Source organism: Caenorhabditis briggsae (assembly GCF_000004555.2).
Source record: "Caenorhabditis briggsae complete genome, chrV, whole genome shotgun sequence".
NCBI lineage: Eukaryota > Metazoa > Nematoda > Chromadorea > Rhabditida > Rhabditidae > Caenorhabditis > Caenorhabditis briggsae.
Genome location: NC_013488.2, coordinates 12,219,455 through 12,236,176, shown reverse-complemented (window position 1 = coordinate 12,236,176; position 16,722 = coordinate 12,219,455). Strand labels below are relative to the sequence as shown.

At 39.0% G+C, this 16,722-nt stretch overlaps 7 protein-coding genes across 7 annotated transcripts; 5 read left to right on the top strand and 2 right to left on the bottom strand.

The window, feature by feature from the left end:
- Positions 1-300: 300 nt before the first annotated feature.
- On the top strand, positions 301-1,407 carry Cbr-ubh-1 (the record flags this gene model as incomplete). The annotated part of the gene is made up of 7 exons (XM_045237811.1): positions 301-351; positions 419-535; positions 585-656; positions 702-774; positions 969-1,046; positions 1,097-1,216; positions 1,268-1,407. 7 exons carry the CDS (start codon positions 301-303, stop codon positions 1,405-1,407), a joined length of 651 nt encoding a protein of 216 aa, XP_045096621.1.
- A 229-nt stretch (positions 1,408-1,636) lies between these two features.
- On the top strand, positions 1,637-2,468 carry Cbr-ubh-3 (the record flags this gene model as incomplete). Its single annotated transcript, XM_045237810.1, has 3 exons — positions 1,637-1,699; positions 1,751-2,111; positions 2,164-2,468. 3 exons carry the CDS (start codon positions 1,637-1,639, stop codon positions 2,466-2,468), a joined length of 729 nt encoding a protein of 242 aa, XP_045096620.1.
- Positions 2,469-3,968: 1,500 nt separating this feature from the next.
- On the top strand, positions 3,969-4,674 carry CBG18952 (the record flags this gene model as incomplete). Its single annotated transcript, XM_002637223.1, has 4 exons — positions 3,969-4,100; positions 4,146-4,289; positions 4,335-4,472; positions 4,522-4,674. 4 exons carry the CDS (start codon positions 3,969-3,971, stop codon positions 4,672-4,674), a joined length of 567 nt encoding a protein of 188 aa, XP_002637269.1.
- Positions 4,675-5,743: 1,069 nt separating this feature from the next.
- Positions 5,744-6,636, top strand: Cbr-moc-2 (the record flags this gene model as incomplete). Its single annotated transcript, XM_045237809.1, has 5 exons — positions 5,744-5,850; positions 6,084-6,178; positions 6,231-6,286; positions 6,337-6,498; positions 6,544-6,636. 5 exons carry the CDS (start codon positions 5,744-5,746, stop codon positions 6,634-6,636), a joined length of 513 nt encoding a protein of 170 aa, XP_045096619.1.
- A 69-nt stretch (positions 6,637-6,705) lies between these two features.
- On the bottom strand, positions 6,706-8,663 carry CBG18950 (the record flags this gene model as incomplete). The annotated part of the gene is made up of 7 exons (XM_002637221.1): positions 6,706-6,898; positions 6,940-7,286; positions 7,338-7,431; positions 7,484-7,929; positions 7,979-8,074; positions 8,435-8,536; positions 8,580-8,663. 7 exons carry the CDS (start codon positions 8,661-8,663, stop codon positions 6,706-6,708), a joined length of 1,362 nt encoding a protein of 453 aa, XP_002637267.1.
- Positions 8,664-9,566: 903 nt separating this feature from the next.
- Cbr-dgtr-1 lies at positions 9,567-10,879 on the bottom strand (the record flags this gene model as incomplete). The annotated part of the gene is made up of 6 exons (XM_002637220.1): positions 9,567-9,705; positions 9,753-9,880; positions 9,925-10,015; positions 10,059-10,495; positions 10,544-10,651; positions 10,703-10,879. The coding sequence occupies 6 exons, from the start codon at positions 10,877-10,879 to the stop codon at positions 9,567-9,569; spliced, it is 1,080 nt and encodes a 359-aa protein (XP_002637266.1).
- Positions 10,880-13,571: 2,692 nt separating this feature from the next.
- Cbr-cpt-6 lies at positions 13,572-16,564 on the top strand (the record flags this gene model as incomplete). Its single annotated transcript, XM_045237807.1, has 8 exons — positions 13,572-13,661; positions 14,016-14,306; positions 14,358-14,780; positions 14,881-15,074; positions 15,125-15,641; positions 15,703-16,239; positions 16,287-16,380; positions 16,425-16,564. 8 exons carry the CDS (start codon positions 13,572-13,574, stop codon positions 16,562-16,564), a joined length of 2,286 nt encoding a protein of 761 aa, XP_045096618.1.
- Positions 16,565-16,722: the final 158 nt, after the last annotated feature.

Genomic DNA, 16,722 nt, shown 5'->3' with positions numbered 1-16,722 from the left:
TCCCTAAGGGCTTAAAGCGTATTTTTCGATGCGTTTTTCTCAATGAAGGAATTTTTTTGAATTTTTTCTATATTTTTATGTCAATCTACATGCATTTCTGCACAAAATGAAGCAATAAAAATTTTCACCGCACACCACCTTTAATTCGACAATACCGTATTTTTCGGTGTGAGACCCGCGAAAAGTTTTGGCATTGAGCCTTCAAGCATACTGTAACTAATGCTGCTTTCTCAATCTTTTTCAAAATAAATATTTCTAATTCATGCTTTTTACATTCAGAACCAATTCCTCTGTTTCAAAATGGCCGTCGTGTGGACTCCACTCGAATCGAATCCAACTGTCATCAATCCGGTTCGTCGTCTCGGTGGCTTGGTCACCTCTGCATTACAATCCAATTTAATTTGTCTTCCGTTTTTAGATGATCGAAAAAATGGGAGTGAGTGGCGTCAAGACGGTCGATGTACTGTTCTTCGAAGACGATTCTATCGGACAACCGCAGCATGCCGTCATTCTTTGCTTCCCGGAGTATAAGAAGGTGTGATGTTTTATAATGAGATTCGGGTAGATTACCAAGGGATTTTTAGGTCGACGAAATCATGAAACCGATCTACGAGCAAGCCAAGGCTGCGGATGATTCCGTGTTTTTCATGAAACAGGCACGTTGGCCAGGGGATGAAAAGAAAGACAGCTTTTTTTTTCAGAAAATCTCCAACGCATGCGGAACATTTGCTCTCTTCCACTCGCTTGCCAATCTAGAAGACCGCATCAACCTGGGTACGTCTTTTTTGTCGGTTTTCTGATCTTATTTTTTTAACCTTATATTTAAAACTTTGACGCTGGCGCCAGAAATCAATGCAATCGCGCCCCTCTGCCCGGTTCTGAACTTTTCGCATGATTAGGATGACAATTTTTATTTAAATGTGTACCTTTGCTGATTCTCTTGAATTAACCTTAACATCCACTTACAGGTGATGGAGCTTTCGCTAAATGGCTCGCAGAGGCCAAGAAGGTTGGCGTGGATGAGCGTTCGGATCTTCTTGCAAACAGTGAGTTTCCGTAATTAACAGCTTCATTTCCGTAATTTTTCATTCTTTAGATGCCGAGCTGACTGCAATCCACGCTGCTGCTGCCACTGCTGGACAAACTGATCCAAGCGGAGAGGTTGAGCATCATTTTATCTGCTACGTTGGAAAGAACGGAATCCTTTATGAAATCGGTAAGTTAGTATCCATCCTATTTGTATTCGAGCTCATGATTTGCACTTCAGACTCTCGTCTTCAATTCGCTCGGGAGATCGGCCCAACCTCGGAGGCAACTCTCGTGAAGGATGCCGGGGCGGCGTGCCAGCATCTCATCCAAAAGCTCGACAACGTCAGCTTTTCTGCTATTGCTCTTGTCAACCAGTAGTTGATCTCTCTTCTGGTTTTTCTTCCTGTTCCATCTCCGCTTTAATATTGCTTTACGCCTGTGATTTCGAATTTTGTAACATTGACACAAATACTATTTTGCTTTTCCGCATATATAAAGTTTTTGCGCATAATATCATTCGAACGGCGATGTTTTATCTGGTAATCAGTTGATTTCCATAATGTACTTATTCTAGTGTAAACGTGAGAGCTTCCCAACAAGATTCCAGATGGCACCAAAAGGAAAAGGAGGTTGGCAAGCATTGGAGTCCAATCCTGAGACGATCAACCCGGTAAGAAATCTCAAAATAAGAAAAATGCCCATAAAAACACCTCCACTTCAGTTCCTGAAAAAAATCGGAGTCAGTGGGTTGGAATGTGTCGATGTCTACTCATTCGACGAGGAGATGCTCCAATTCATTCCCACACCACAGCTCGCTATGATTCTTTGCTTCCCAAGTTCCGAAGCTCGTGAATTTCTCTCCAAGCAATACGAAGAGGTTGAAAAGAATGGAAAGAAGCCGGAAGGTGTATTCTTCATGAACCAAAGCGAAGACATCGGAAATGCATGTGGCACATTTGCTCTATTTCATTCGCTGGGAAATCTTGAAAATCGGGTGAACCTTGGAAAAGGAAAATTTGCGAAATGGTTTGCAAAGGCTAAGCTGGTTAAAGAAGACGAACGCTCCGATCTGTTGTCTGAAGGTAATTGACTTAACTTCAGGTATTATCATGATTTTCATTCTGAAAATTTCAGACACTGATCTAGCTGAAGCTCATGATGAGACAGCAGGAGAAGGAGACACTGAACAAACCGACAATGTGGACTACCATTTCATTACATACGTCAACAAAGATGGTCAGCTTTATGAAATTGGTAAGTATACATTTGGAGTGTTAATAAAATATGGAAATTTTTCAGACTCTTGTGCTCCATTCCCACGTCCGCTTGGATCTACATCCGATGCGTCAATGATCAAGGATGCTTCCGTTGCTATCAAAGAGCTCATGAATAATGTCGCCAATCTCAATTTTTCTGCCATGGCCCTCATTGGGAAGTAATGCGTATCCTATGTGTGGGTGTGAGTCTTCTTGTGAATCGAAATCGGTTATTTTTTCAACGCTGGTTAATTTCCAATGTTTTTGACTTTACTGTATTTTCCATATTTATACATAAAACTATTCATGATGACCTTTCTTTTTCATATTAAACTATGCTATACAATATTACACCACCCAAAAAGTCAGGCACTGGGTGGACAGAAAAACATGTTATTAAGCAAATTAAAGCGATACGTTTCGGTCACTTCGGTCCTTCTTCTCCTTTTGTCCTTCTACGTCGTTCTTCGTTTTGTTCCTCGATTGATGTGGAAGCGTAGAGAATCGAAGTATTTACCATTAACCTGATATCAAGTTTATATCCTCTGATTTTATCGTTTTATCTCCGTGTTATCTCAAGTCCAAGTTTCAACTTTTCGGCGGCGCCAGACAGCCGCTTGATTTGATTTAACTAGAATGAATGAAATTTGATATAGTATAGATCGTGGAGGTCATTACCCCGGACCACAGTATAAAATAGGGTCGGGCAGTCTTTGATTTTATCAGTCACATCAGTTTTTTGGAATTTTCATAAATTCTTATTATTCTGGTACAAAAAAATCGGACCTGTGGAAGAGAAAAGCCGGTGGCCGTGGCTCCCGCAACGACAATTACCGTAACCTAAAAATACGTTTATTTTCTGGAATTCTTTTCTAGTTTTTCACTGCTTCTCATCATTTCCTTCAATTATTGCTAGTGAAAATAGACTGAGAACGCACGAAAATCGAGACAACAAATCCGGAAAGTCCCAAAAAAAACGCGGAAAAAACATTAATATTTAAACATTCCGGAAAAAAAACACAGTGGAAGAGAAACGCCGGTGACCATGGCCGAAGGTCCCGCAGCGTCAACTACTGTAACCTAAAAAATTTTATTTTAATTATATTTTTAAAAATTGTATTTATGTTATCGTTGTTCGTGCGTTTTCAGTCAATTTTCACCCAATCAAATGTTATGCTTGTTCCGGGAAAAATAACAGAAACTCGACGAAAAACAATAAAAACGAGAAAATTATATTTTTAGGTTACGGTAGTTGTCGTTGTGGGCATCACGGCCACCGGCTTTTCTCTTCCACAGCTCCATTTTTTGTACCAGGATAATAACGAGAAACGAATTTTCCGGTTTTCCGCAATTTTGAAAATTTCGAGTTATCCCATTCAGCAAAGAATCATATGATCATGTCTAGTCATTGATCCTTTCCTCTTTTTTCCTCGTTTTTCGACACCCAACCGAATCCACGTGACAGAATTGGAATCCAAAACGCCTCCTTTTTTCCAGCCTCCGCCTTTTTTCTTCGTCCCCCTTCTCCCTGTCCTCCGTATCAGTAAACCATCATAAAAATACAGTGGCCACCAGCATGTGTCAGCGCCTGATTGATAGTGTTTTCAATTTTGTTTTCAATTTTATTCAGTTCTCTAATATCTTCCGAAGTTCTCCTCTATACAACTCTCCGAATATTCCAGAATGCGTCGAAATTCTTTGACCAACATGCTCGGCGAGTTTGTCGGATTCAACCGATCGCCTGGAGCACGACTCTCTTCCCTCTCGAATCAAGAACTCAATCATGCAGTGAAGGAAGAGAAAAGAACATTCCTGGTAAGAGTCTCATTCATCTGAAACCATGTCTCATATCTACTTCAGGAACAAGAAGCCGTCGTTCGTCCGGAAAAGAGAAAGCCACGTCAGAGATATTTGTCAGAAGGAGATATCCGAGTGGTTTCATCACATCCAGTTTCAGTCAGCGAATTGAAAAGAGGACTTTCTGGTGGACAGCAGACAACTGTGGTAAGTACTTGGGTGAGAAGTTAGATGAAATTTTTTGATTTTCAGAAAGTTTCTGCGAACCCTGCTGGTGGTGATGAAGCTTCAGTTGATGTGGTCTTAAGATCAAAGAATCCAAAACGAAAGGATCGACCAACGAGCTTGATTGAGAGAATCCGGAGAAAGATTAGCTACACTAAAACTGGCGTAGGATTTGAGATTTTTTACAATTCCAAAACTATATTAAAATTTTCAGGCAATTATCGAGTCTGATGAGGAGAAGGATCACATTGAGGATGGACCAACTGGATTCCCAAAACGACGAGATTCAACCCTTTCTGAGCGTCTATTCATCCCAATCACACCAGTCGAAGCAGTTCCAATTCGAATTGTGCAAGTGTCGAATTGAAGGGAATATAAGAAACTACTGTTGAATGATGCACTCAGGAACTATATCTTTGATCTCGTCTCTTTCTTTCTCTTTTTTGTTCTTTTCTTTCCACTTTTGTGCCAGTTTTCTTGTCCTATATTTTTTTTTCTCGGCCATAAAGACTAAATGATTCATCTTCTGGTTTTTTTATTCATCGTATTCTACGAAAACTTTTAAAATATTTTCAAATAGAACGTGTGGAATTTCTTTAGAAGTTGTTAACAGCTGCCAACTGAAATTTTCTATCTTTGATTCTACAGTAGAAAAGATCTTGTCTTGCTGTTTCAGAATTTCGAAAACTATAAATTTTCACAATAGTTTTGTTTACAGCGAATAAGGAACTAAAAACGGCTGAATTCGAAAAATGAGAGTGTCTGTGATTACAGGTGAGAAGTCAAAGTATCGTTTTTTTTTTGTTTCGGTGGATCTCTGGTAAAAGAAATAGTTGTGGAATTAGGTGAAATGACTGAAAAATGGCTAAATATCATAACTATGAAATCGTCACTGTTTGGTGAACAGTTACAGTAATCTCTTGTTATTATGTGACGTGAAACATTTGGAGCTATAGAAGAGCACGGTGTTTCTTGGAACGTTGCCTGAATGAGCTCAAATGCGATTAATGTAATTATACAGTAAAATATCGTTGGGTCTCGACACAATAGCTTCAAATTGAACTTCTGAGTCGCTACTCGGCGGAGCGAGTATTCCAAAAAAACGCGGAAAAAACATTAATATTACAACATTCCGGAAAAAAACACAGTGGAAGAGAAACGCCGGTGACCATGGCCGCAGGTCCCGCTGCGTCAACTACTGTAACCTAAAAAATTTTATTCTCCGTATTTATGTTATCGTTGTTCGTGCGTTTTCAGTCAATTTTCACCCAATAAAATGTTATACTTGTTCCGGGAAAAATAACAGAAAACTCGACGAAAAACAATAAAAACGAGAAAAATATATTTTTAGGTTACTGTAGTTGTCGTTGTGGGATCTTCGGCCACGGCACTATCTTTTCTCGTCCACAGATTTAATTTTTTCGTACCAGAATAATATGAATGCAAATTTCAAAATCATTTCAGTGAGCGACTCCAGCCACGCCGGAACCCGAGTCGACGAAAGTGGACCGAAACTGGTTGAGCTCGTCGACAAGTCACTGAAGTTCGTAATCCATCTGATGACTCATTTAGACAGCACGAGTTTGTTATTCAATTTCGGATGTGTCTCGGTGACAGCATTCTCTAAAAAAAGTGAAAAGTTTGAGATGCCGTACGAATCTCTCATTTTTTGTCTCGTTTTTCTCCCCCGCATTACCGCCTGATTGATTGATGACTCTTGTATCAGTGACAAGAGACCCGAAATGATAAATCAAACGGTCCTTCTTTTTTCTGCAGGGTCAATGCAACTGTCAATGTGGGAAGTCCGACTGTGGTGCCAGATGATGTCAAAGAGATTCGGAAGGCTCTTCTTGAAAAGTGCAAAAATTCAGGTATCGCATAATCGAGAATTCGGGATTCAAAACGTTTGATTCGATTATTCAGATGTCATCATCACCACCGGAGGAACCGGATTTTCGAAAAGAGATGTCACTCCAGAAGTACAGTACTCCTCACGTCATACTGTTATTTATATCTTCATATATTTTAGGCAACGCTAGAAGTTATCGAAAGACGTTGCAATGGAATGGAGATTGCAATGCACACTGGATCCCTTAAAGTGACACCGATGGCAGCTCTTTCTCGAGCAATTGTTGGAATTCGTGGAGGAACCCTGATTATCAATATGCCAGGAAGCGTAAAAGCTGTTAAGGTGAGAATGCGAAAGACGTCGTGAACAAATTCTAAACATGTTCAGGAATGTTGGGAAATCCTGGAACCTGTCCTCAACCATGCTCTCGATCTTCTGAAAGACACCGACGACGGTAGCCAGCATCAGAGAATGAAATGATTTGTCAAATTTGATTTATAAAACTTCTTTCAATTATTACTATTATTCATTTAAACAGCTTTTTGAAACCTATTCAAGATCTTTAACAAATTTAAAAACGGAAGTAGCAAGTGGTTTTGGAGCTTCGAAGGCGGCAAAGTGCCCCATATCGATTTCAGTGTAGTGAGTGATGTTGTACAAGTATCGAGAAACTTCGATTGGACAACGATCATAGAGCTCATTGAGTCCGCTGGCATGTGCGGTTGGAACTGCGACGTATCTTCTGGAAACTTTATGATAATTGAGATACAGATGAGCAAATACTTACTTAGCAAGTGCTTCACATCGTCTATCGAGGAAGAATTCTCTGTAGAATCTTTGCAAGAGACAATGTTTCCATTCGTCCAGTAGATCATCACAATTGTCAGCAACTCATCGTTTGTGAACTTCTTGTTGAGTCCTCCATCTGGAAGAGCACGATATTCAAGATTTGTCCACGTGGAGAATTTCTCAATGATGTATGCAGCAAGACCGATTGGAGAGTCGTTCAGAGACGTTCCAGCAGTATCTGGCTTGGTAGCTTGAATATGCATGTATCCAGTTTCAACAATCAAATTTCCGAACTTTGCAAATGGATTGTGATTCTTCTGGAGTTCTTTCGAAGAGAGTGTCTGGAAACAGTCTACAAACTATTAGTAACGTGGATTTATATGATATGTTACCGATGGAACAAGCCAACCAAGAAAGTCGTAGAAAGTTCCCATGAAAGAGGCTCCTGGCATTGCTGGAATCATGTTCATGTGGAGAGCGATGACACTGAAAATATGAAATTATCGAAGTGCTTTTTATTGAGCTTTTCAAAACTCACTTATCTGGATAAACCTTCGTCAGGAGAGAAGTAATAATAGCCCCCCAGTCTCCTCCTTGCAGATAGAACTTGCTGTATCCAAGACGAAGCATCAATTTACGGAAGACACGTGCACATGCCAACTGCGAGAATCCAGTTTTCTTCGGTTGCTCTGACCATCCGTATCCTGGAATCGAAGGTGCAATGACTTCAAAAGCGAAATCAGAGTTGATTCCGTGCTTCTTTGGATCTGTGAGAAGTGGAATGAACTTGTAGAATTCGAAAACGTTTCCAGGCCATCCGTGAGCAACGAGAATCGGTTTGACAATCTTATAGGTCTTTGGTGGTTGAACCCGAAGGAAATGGACTTGTAGTCCTTCGATTTCAGTGGTGAATTGTGGAAATTGATTGAGAATCGCTTCTTGTTTTCTCCAGTCGTACTTATTGAGCCAGTAGTCACGGAGTTTCTAAAAAAGATTAAACTACTATAGGGAGACCAGAGTTGTGGATATTTACCAGAAGCTGCTTAGAGTTGAATCCATAATAGAAATCATCCGAGTCTTCGAGAACGCTGTGAGAGATGCGGGAGTTTTGGAGACGATGTTTTAGGTCCTGTAAATAATGTGGTCAGATTCAGGTTACGACAGGAATGTTCGACACGGCGTTTTCGGAATTTTTCGGAATTTTGAAAATTCCGAGTTTCGAAATTTCGGAATCTTTCAGTTTTGAAAAATTCGGAATTTCGGAATTTTCAACATTCAAATTTCAAAATAGAAACCTCATCTTCCATCACAAAAGTGCGGAAATTTGTGAAAATGACAAAATGCGCCTTTGACATACAGTAATCCAAAAGTTTATAACTAAGGAAAAAATCGACAAATTTTCCGAAGAGAAAACTTCGGAAATGAAAAAAAGTCGGAATGTTCGGAATTCCATCCCGAATATCCCTGATGAAGCTTTCTGAAAACTTACGTCAATAACTTTTTCATCTACAGACACTTTAAATGGCTTGATTTCAGTGTTGTCTGGTCTCACTTTGCCGCTACCATAAAAGTTGTTTTCTTCTAAAGTGACCTGAAAACCGAACTATTTTTTTAATTCAGTTACAAAAGTGTACCTCTTTTTCAGGGATCAAATTCCATACTGTAGCGATGAACACCCCGACTGCAACGGGGACCAAAATCAGTTTGAGAATACCCATCTGTAAAAAAAACTAGTTAGAACAATTAAACACCAGCGAACTGATCAGTAATCGAACAGATAAAAGAGACAGAATGGTATTTTGTTTGTGCCGTGCGCAGCGCTTTTATATCAGGAAAATGGTGATAAGACAATATAGAAAATAAGAGTGTAGCCAGAAGACACCAGACTCAAATTTAGTTCAACCCATCACAATAACTACAGAAAGCACGATTCGGGTAGAGGGCCACACATTCAAATTGATGGAGATTCTGAGAAAGATATGGGGTTATTCATGACATAAAAAATGTATTTTTTGGAATTTTTAAACACAGAAAATTAATGCATGCATGCGACAAAATGTATTTCATGTATTTTTTCGTATTTTTTTGTATTTAAAAAGCAAATCATGCATAACCCCAATACAGACAAAATTGAAAAAAAGGCAAGGACGAATTGGTTTTGGAACTGTCCCTTTTTGGTTCGGAATTGAATTGGTGTTATAGAAATAGAGAATAGAAGCAAAATGAAGAAAAAGAGGCAAAACTTCAGCTTGGCCCGAATGAAACATTTGACATAAACAAGAAGGAGCATCTGCTTCTCAAACGTTCTCTCTCCACTCCTGCAACTTTTCTTTTTTCTCTATTTTTCAACTGCCAATCACAAATTGGAGTAAACAACTGACACAAAACGCACACAAACCACAGGTCACAACGAACCTCTGCGTATCTTCGCGATATCGGAATCGCGCAATATTGCGATCGAAAATATGTCAACCGAACTAAAATTGGTTATGAAAAAAAATAATAGATTGGGTAGAACAAAAAGGATAAAGTGTTCATTCACAAGAAAACTACTGTTTAGAGTTGGCAATAAAACAATCTGAAAAGAAGTCACCGAGATTTTGTAAAATTATGAACAGAAATCACTGGAAAATTAGGTGAGTATCGGGAGGAATAGAATGAAGATGCTTATATTCCTCGAACAAATCGTAAAGAGTTTCACAATACTTTGCATGAAGCTCGTCGACTTGCTCATTTGTAGGTTCGTCTGTTTGAGTCACTCTGAAAGATTTATAATTTTCTGACTGCTTCGGTGAGTTTTCAAATACCGAATGGGTTTGCCGATGACAGTCGTGACTGGCTTTCGGAACGGAAGCAATCCAATGATGTACTGGTTGAAAATCGATCGACCTCGCAGCAAGGGTGGACATAGTCCAAATATATCCTTGATTTTCTCCTTAAAATCACAAGTTTCGCAAACTTTGACGTTGTGGAACTCACCTGAACAGCTCTGAGCCGCGAACCTTTCGGATTTTCATACTGTTCGTACAGATCGTTCTCTCCAAAGTTGTACATGGGAACAAGGTCTGCTCTGAAAATTTTTTTTTGATGAATTCATTTCTTTTATTCCTCACCCATATTTCAGAGCATATCTGCAGAAACCACGTCTGTTTTTTATCGTCAATATGTTTTTGTTTGGATGAGCATCTAGAGCTTCTGTTGCCCCACCGACCACAATCGCACACGCCCGTCCTTTACCGCATTTCGTGAGGGTGTATTCAAGTGATTCTTTCGATACTTCAATACCACCAAGAACGATTCCAAATTCCCGTCGAAATGGGAAGTAGAATTGCCCATTGAGTGTCATAATATGCGATTTGATACCAGGAAACTTGTCTTCGAATCCTGTTGCATTTGTGCTCATAGCCGTGAAACCGCCAACTGAGAACATTCCATGCGGGTGGGATCCGATGATGTAGTTACGATCCGGTGGCAACTCGGCGGTTTTAATCAATCGAAGAGGGAAGTAGTTGGCGAAATATTTCCAGAAGACGTGCCTCCTGGCCCAATTCTGAAAAAAATACATAAATGTTATTTATGAGCTATCAAATGAACCAACCCATCTTCGTGAAGCTTTTTTCGGAGTATCGAAATCGTAGTAAAACCAGACGGCATAGAGCGGAACCAGGAACCACCATCGAGTATTGAACAGGACATGGAAGGGAACCTAAAAAACAATGATATATTGTCATTTTCAAGGAACTGTAATAACACTCACCCAGAGGTCCATGATCGGCAAGATTACCCACATGAAAATGAAACCCATAACGGCGAGAGTCTCGAGTCGTCGCTTCCATGGTACCAAAAATGGCGACAGAATAGTAGACACCAAGGACACTACTTTTTTGTCAGGAAGCTTTGCCTTTCCAGATATCGAGTTCAGCCGGAGTCTCATTTCTGAAATTCGTTGCATTGCAGAAATATTTCTATGGCAACAGAACTCAAGAGAAAAAACATGCGCTTGATATGCTGTATAGCGCGACGAAATCAAACATCAAATTCAATAGAATACACATTTTCAACTTTCTCAGGTTATTTTACCGCAAATGCAAAGCAAAGTTCAATAAAGTTCCAGAATTCTGCAGAAAATGTCTGAATTGAAAAAAAATACAGTATACTGCATACTGTACTAAAGGAACATGCACACTTTGCGAAAGCGGCTCTCGTAGCGAAAGCGTTTTTGTAAAATCTGGTGGAATTTTTTCACAATTATTCAGGAAAAAAAGGAAAAAAAGAACGAAAACCTTCAAAAATCCACTATCAAATATAGAAAAAACATTATTAAATAAATAAAAAATCTGAAAATCTAGTGAATATTTCAGGGTGATACAAATATGAAAAATAAGTTGCCGCTTCCGACAAAGAATGAATGGAGTGTTTCTAAAATGAACATCTTCTCAAGATTTTAGGTAGAGGTGTTTTTAAGTGTTTTGTCGTGACTCACGAGTACTCTTGTCTCATCATCGAATTGTTCTTGTCCATGTGATGATGAGAGCGATGATGCCTGAACTGAGAAACTTCATGCACCTGAGGAAACCTGGGAATGCATCTGATGAATTCTGAAAATAGACTTCTCAGAAAAATTACTAAAAACAAAAATTGAAAGAAAATTCTACAGTAGGTCTTTGGGACAACTGCTTGGAGACAATAATTGGAGATCATAAAGACATGTTCGACATCAGATGGTTCAATATAAAAATGCAAAGCTAATATATTCCCAGAACCAGCAGTTGTCCCAGCTTCCAAACATTTGGTTCTGTTAAGAGTGAAATTTCGAGCTCGAATGTTGTCAAACCGGGATACTGTGTTTCCTCCAACAAAAGCCCACCAAACCGTCAACTTTGAGCTCGGCAATCTCGGTTCCTTTAAAGGATATCAAAAAATGTTCAACTGATAAATTATTTATCACGATATCACCAATATTTTATCAGTTGACAGATTTTTTATATCTCTCATAAGAATCGAGATAAATGAGCTCAAAGCGCATGTATAGGGCCTGCTTCTACTAGAGTGAATACGGTAACTCGAATCCAAACTAATTTCAACAAAAGCCGGACTAATAAAAACTCTACACTTTATTGAATGAGAATTCTAGAATATTCTCCGCAAGTACGTCCTGAAACAGTCTGCTCAAGTCGTTCGAATTTGGATTGTGTTATAATTCGGTGTACTATACTTTCTTTTCAAGATCAAGAAGAAAATGTTGATATTTGAACTCATTTGTAGCCTCCGCTACATCCTCATAACTCGTTCTTCAATTTCAAAGAGCTGTGTTTTTCTGCAGATATATCTCCTCAGCGAAAACTAGACTACATCGTACCCTCCCGAGAAAGCTTTCTCCTTTTTGTATTCCTCCGTTTTCTCTTCCCGTTCCTAACGCAAACCGAGTTCAAAAGAAAGTTGTTGCGCGCTACTATCCCGAGACAAAAACGACCCGATAGTAGGTCAGTCAAAACTTTCTATCTATCATTCGTCGTCTTTCGGCCAGTGTCCATGCTATTTTCTGTTATCGTACATTTTTTCTTTGACGTTTCACCCACCGGTCATTTTGTATGGAATGATGCTCTGTAGTGATTGTACTTTATGAAAAAAGTACTAGTTTTTGTCTTCACTAAGATTTTGATATTTTGAAGCGATTCAGTTGTGTGAAACTCTGAAATCTTTCAACTTTAAGCCTATTAATCTCGTTCCCTGTGAAAGATATCAAAAAAAATCTCAACTGACAAAATGTTTTTGATGTTATGATGAACATTTTATCAGTTAACCACTTTTTGATATCTTTGACAGGAACCTAGATAAATCGGATGGAAGATAAAAGTTAGAAGCCCTTCTATTACAGGTTTCTAATCTAAAGATCTAGTTTTATTTGTGTTCTTGTTTCCCTAGACTACAATGAATTGTCCCTCTATATCTACAGACATCTGTCACATCATCATCTTTGGGGTCATTATTGATCTTCATACTGGCTTGGTCCTACAACGAATGCCTTCTTTGTGCCCTAGTAGCCTACAAGGTTTCCTTTCCTTTTTTGCGTTTAGAATCCTCTGAATGCAAATTTCTCCGAATCTCCACGTCTTCATATAAAAGAAAAATATCCTTTGCATTTCCGTGCCAAGAGCTGTTTTTTTTTCTTTTCGTTTTTTGTTTTTTGCTCTGTCTCTCGGGCAAAAAAAAGCAAAAACTAGTGTCTACTCTAATACTCCACTCAATTTTGTACTATCACCTCTCTGATCATTTTCTATCAATACAAATAAATTTTTTGTTGCTTTGAAAGGCCCCGATTGGTTATCAAAAAGGAATACGAGCACATGATTCTTCGCTAGCAATTGAATATTTTATCAGATTCTGATAATCAGCTAGAATACAGTTCAACACATTTCCTATATGAAAAGTTTTCCGTCCATTAAGTTTTTCATTTACTCATTCCAAGGTGGTCATCACATTAGGTTGATAAAATGTTAACAGTTGGTCTTGCCTGTCCATCAACAAATCGAATTCGTTCATTTTATTCTTTATTCTCAAAATCACACTATCAATCAAACTTCGATTCTTATTTTTATTTTTGTTTTTCATATCATAATTTGCAGATGTCGTCCAAAAAGAAGACGGTTCGTTCTCCTTATCCACTTCCAACCAAATTCCCAACGCCACTTGAACAGGCATCTTATAAGACTTATGTAAGTTCAAATCATCTGGTCTGAAGTTCAGACTCTGAACCTCAATTAGCTGCAATTGACCTTTTTGAAACTTGATGTCATTTTGAGAGAGAGTACACAAACAAAACACGTTGTGAAGTAGGTAACACCAGTACTATGCGAAAAAAAAGAAAAGAACAAAAAACAACGTCTCTATCTGATAGTGAGATTTAAAATTTTTGATTAGAAATAGACATTGCAGTATTACCGTAAAACCTGTAATAGAAGGGCCCGAAACTTTCAACTGTGAACCGATTTTCTCTGTCCCTGTCCAAGACATAACAAAAAGTTGTCAACTTATAAATCCCGAATTACTGAAGGTCTTCCTCATTTCAGAATTGGATCGAAAACAGTCTTTGGCCAGTGAAACCAATTCCATATGTAGCCACAACCGTTGCTCTTGCTGCCACATTACACTACAAATATCCAGAGAACGCGATTCTCGATGTTCTTCCAAAGTTCTCCTCGGAGGCTGCTGAAATTGCAAAAACTGCTTTAGTGTCGGCCGTCGGAACCTATGCAGGAGTATTTACACTTCGAAAACTTCTCAAGTATTTCTACTTCTCCTACAAGGGTTTCCTGTTTGATAACCCAAAGAAACCATGCCTGAAAACAAAAATTTGGGGTGTAAGTTAAAAAAGTATTGTAAATTGAAATTTCTAAATGTCGGGATTTCAGATTGTCCGACACATTCTATCCATTTCCCCTCCGATTCTGGAATCTTGTGACCGCCTTCTCCCGAACCTTCCCGTTCCTGCTCTCAATGATACCATCACCGAGTACCTGTATTCCATGAAACATATTCTGACTGAACAGGAATTGGAAACAATCACAAAACAGGCACAAACTTTCCTGGACGAGGAAGGGAAGAAGCTACAAAGATACACTAATCTCTACTCCCTATTCACTGACAATTATGTGACCTCATTCTGGCAAAAGTACGCATATCTGCATGGAAGATATCCACTTCTCATCAACAGCAGTGTTGCTCACTGCGATTTGCTCCGTGATAAAGATTCCACAAGAGCCCATAGAGCTGCTCGTGTCACTTGGATCGAGGTCATGTCTCATTTGGCAGTGGATCGACAACAGTACAAGCCTGTAAGTTTTGGTCTTGATTTATGATCGCACTTGTATTTTGTCTTTTTCTTATCACTGAAAACTAGGAGTGTTTTGATAACAAAAAGTTCTTATTTTTCAGCTCGGGGATGGTTTGGTGTGTACTAGACACTATAAAAATATGTATGCAGTTACTAGAGTGCCCGGAGAAAAAATTGATCAACTGAAACTTCATGGAGTACAGAAACATATTGTGGTGGTGCTGCGTGGAAAGTATTACAAGGTTCATGTGGTGGATGATAAGAACAACATCTACACAATTGAACAGTTGACCAAGTAAAAAACATAACATAGATAATCTCATAACATTCTCCCATTTATTACAGAATCTTCCACGAAATGATCTCCAGAGATGAGAAAGAGGAAGGTGTTATTGGTAAAGTAGCCGCATTAACCCATGATACAAGAGACGCTTGGTGCAAGAACAGAAAGAAATACTTCCTTGAAAACGAAACCAATGCTCAAATTCTGAAAGAAATTGAGAGTGCAGTCTTTTTCTTCACTCTCGACGAAGATGACAACTACGGATACGATCCAAAGGATCCTGAAGTTCTTAACAATTTCCTAGCCAACACATTGTCTGGTGACGGAACAAACCGATGGGTAGACAAATCGCTCAACTATATTTGTTCAAAGAATGCTCGATGTGGTGGAACAACAGAGCATTCAATTGCGGATGGCGCTGAATTTGATCACATCATGGAGAACTTTGTCTATGTTGATCTGGAAATCGTCGGTTATAAATCTGTGGAAGAACAGGAGAAAATGGCAAGCATGTCGGATAATGAGAAGAGCTCTTTGAAATTGGCCACTCCTTTGAAATTCGACGTTCCCGACGAAACGGTTGGTAGCTCTAAATTAGAGCTTCTAATATATAAGATCTTGTTCTAATAGCCAATTTTAGATGCTCACCGAAATCACTCGTTGCTACGAAGCTCATCAGGTGTCCAAAAACGATCTTGATCTGTTTGCTCTCGCATTCCGAGATTTTGGAAAAGGACGTATCAAGAAGTGTGGAGTGTCTCCAGATGCATTCATTCAGATGGCAATTCAATTGGCCAACTATAGAGATCAAGGAAAGTTCGTTCTCACTTACGAACCAGCTTCTGTCCGCTTCTTCGCCAACTCCAGAACGGAAACTTTGAGAACTGTTAACGACGATTCGTGTGCATTTGTGGAAGCAATGTTGAATGAGAACGAAACAGTAAGAAAGAGCAAATGTGTAGGAAAAAAAATTAAAATTAAATTTCAGAAGGATGCAAAAATTGCTCTTCTCAAGAAAGCATGTGAGACCCATGTTCTTCGTAATAAGAAGTGTATGGTTGGACAAGGTGTGGACCGTCATCTCTTCGTTTTGTACATTCTCTCCCAAGGGACTGGAATCGAGAGTCAATTCCTTGATAACTACATTTCGCAAAAGTGGAAATTGTCTACTTCTCATGTGAGTTGAGACTATTTTTTGTCAAACTATTTTGTATTTATTTAAAGGTTCCGAACGTAACAAATCAATGTGACGAGGACACAGATCCAGACAACACTTGGCTGGGAGCCTGTTTCGGAGCTGTTGCCGCTGACGGATACGGTAACTGACATTGTTTAGGCACTTGATAATTTTTATTGCTTCAGGAATTTGCTACCGCTTCGGAGGAAATCATGGAATCTTTGCCAATATCACTAGCTACCACTCAGCAGCCAACACTGATTCCACGAGATTCGCTAAACTTCTATCCGAATCGTTCCATGAACTCTCTGATCTTTTTGTTTAGAATTCCACTTACTACGGTTTCTTTGTGCTTTTTTTGAACTCATATATTCTAACCCACTTCATGTACTACCTGTCTGTAATTTTTTGCGATCGATTATTTTGATAAAGTTATTTTTTTCAACGAAAACTAGAGGTAATAAGCAATACACAAAACCGGGT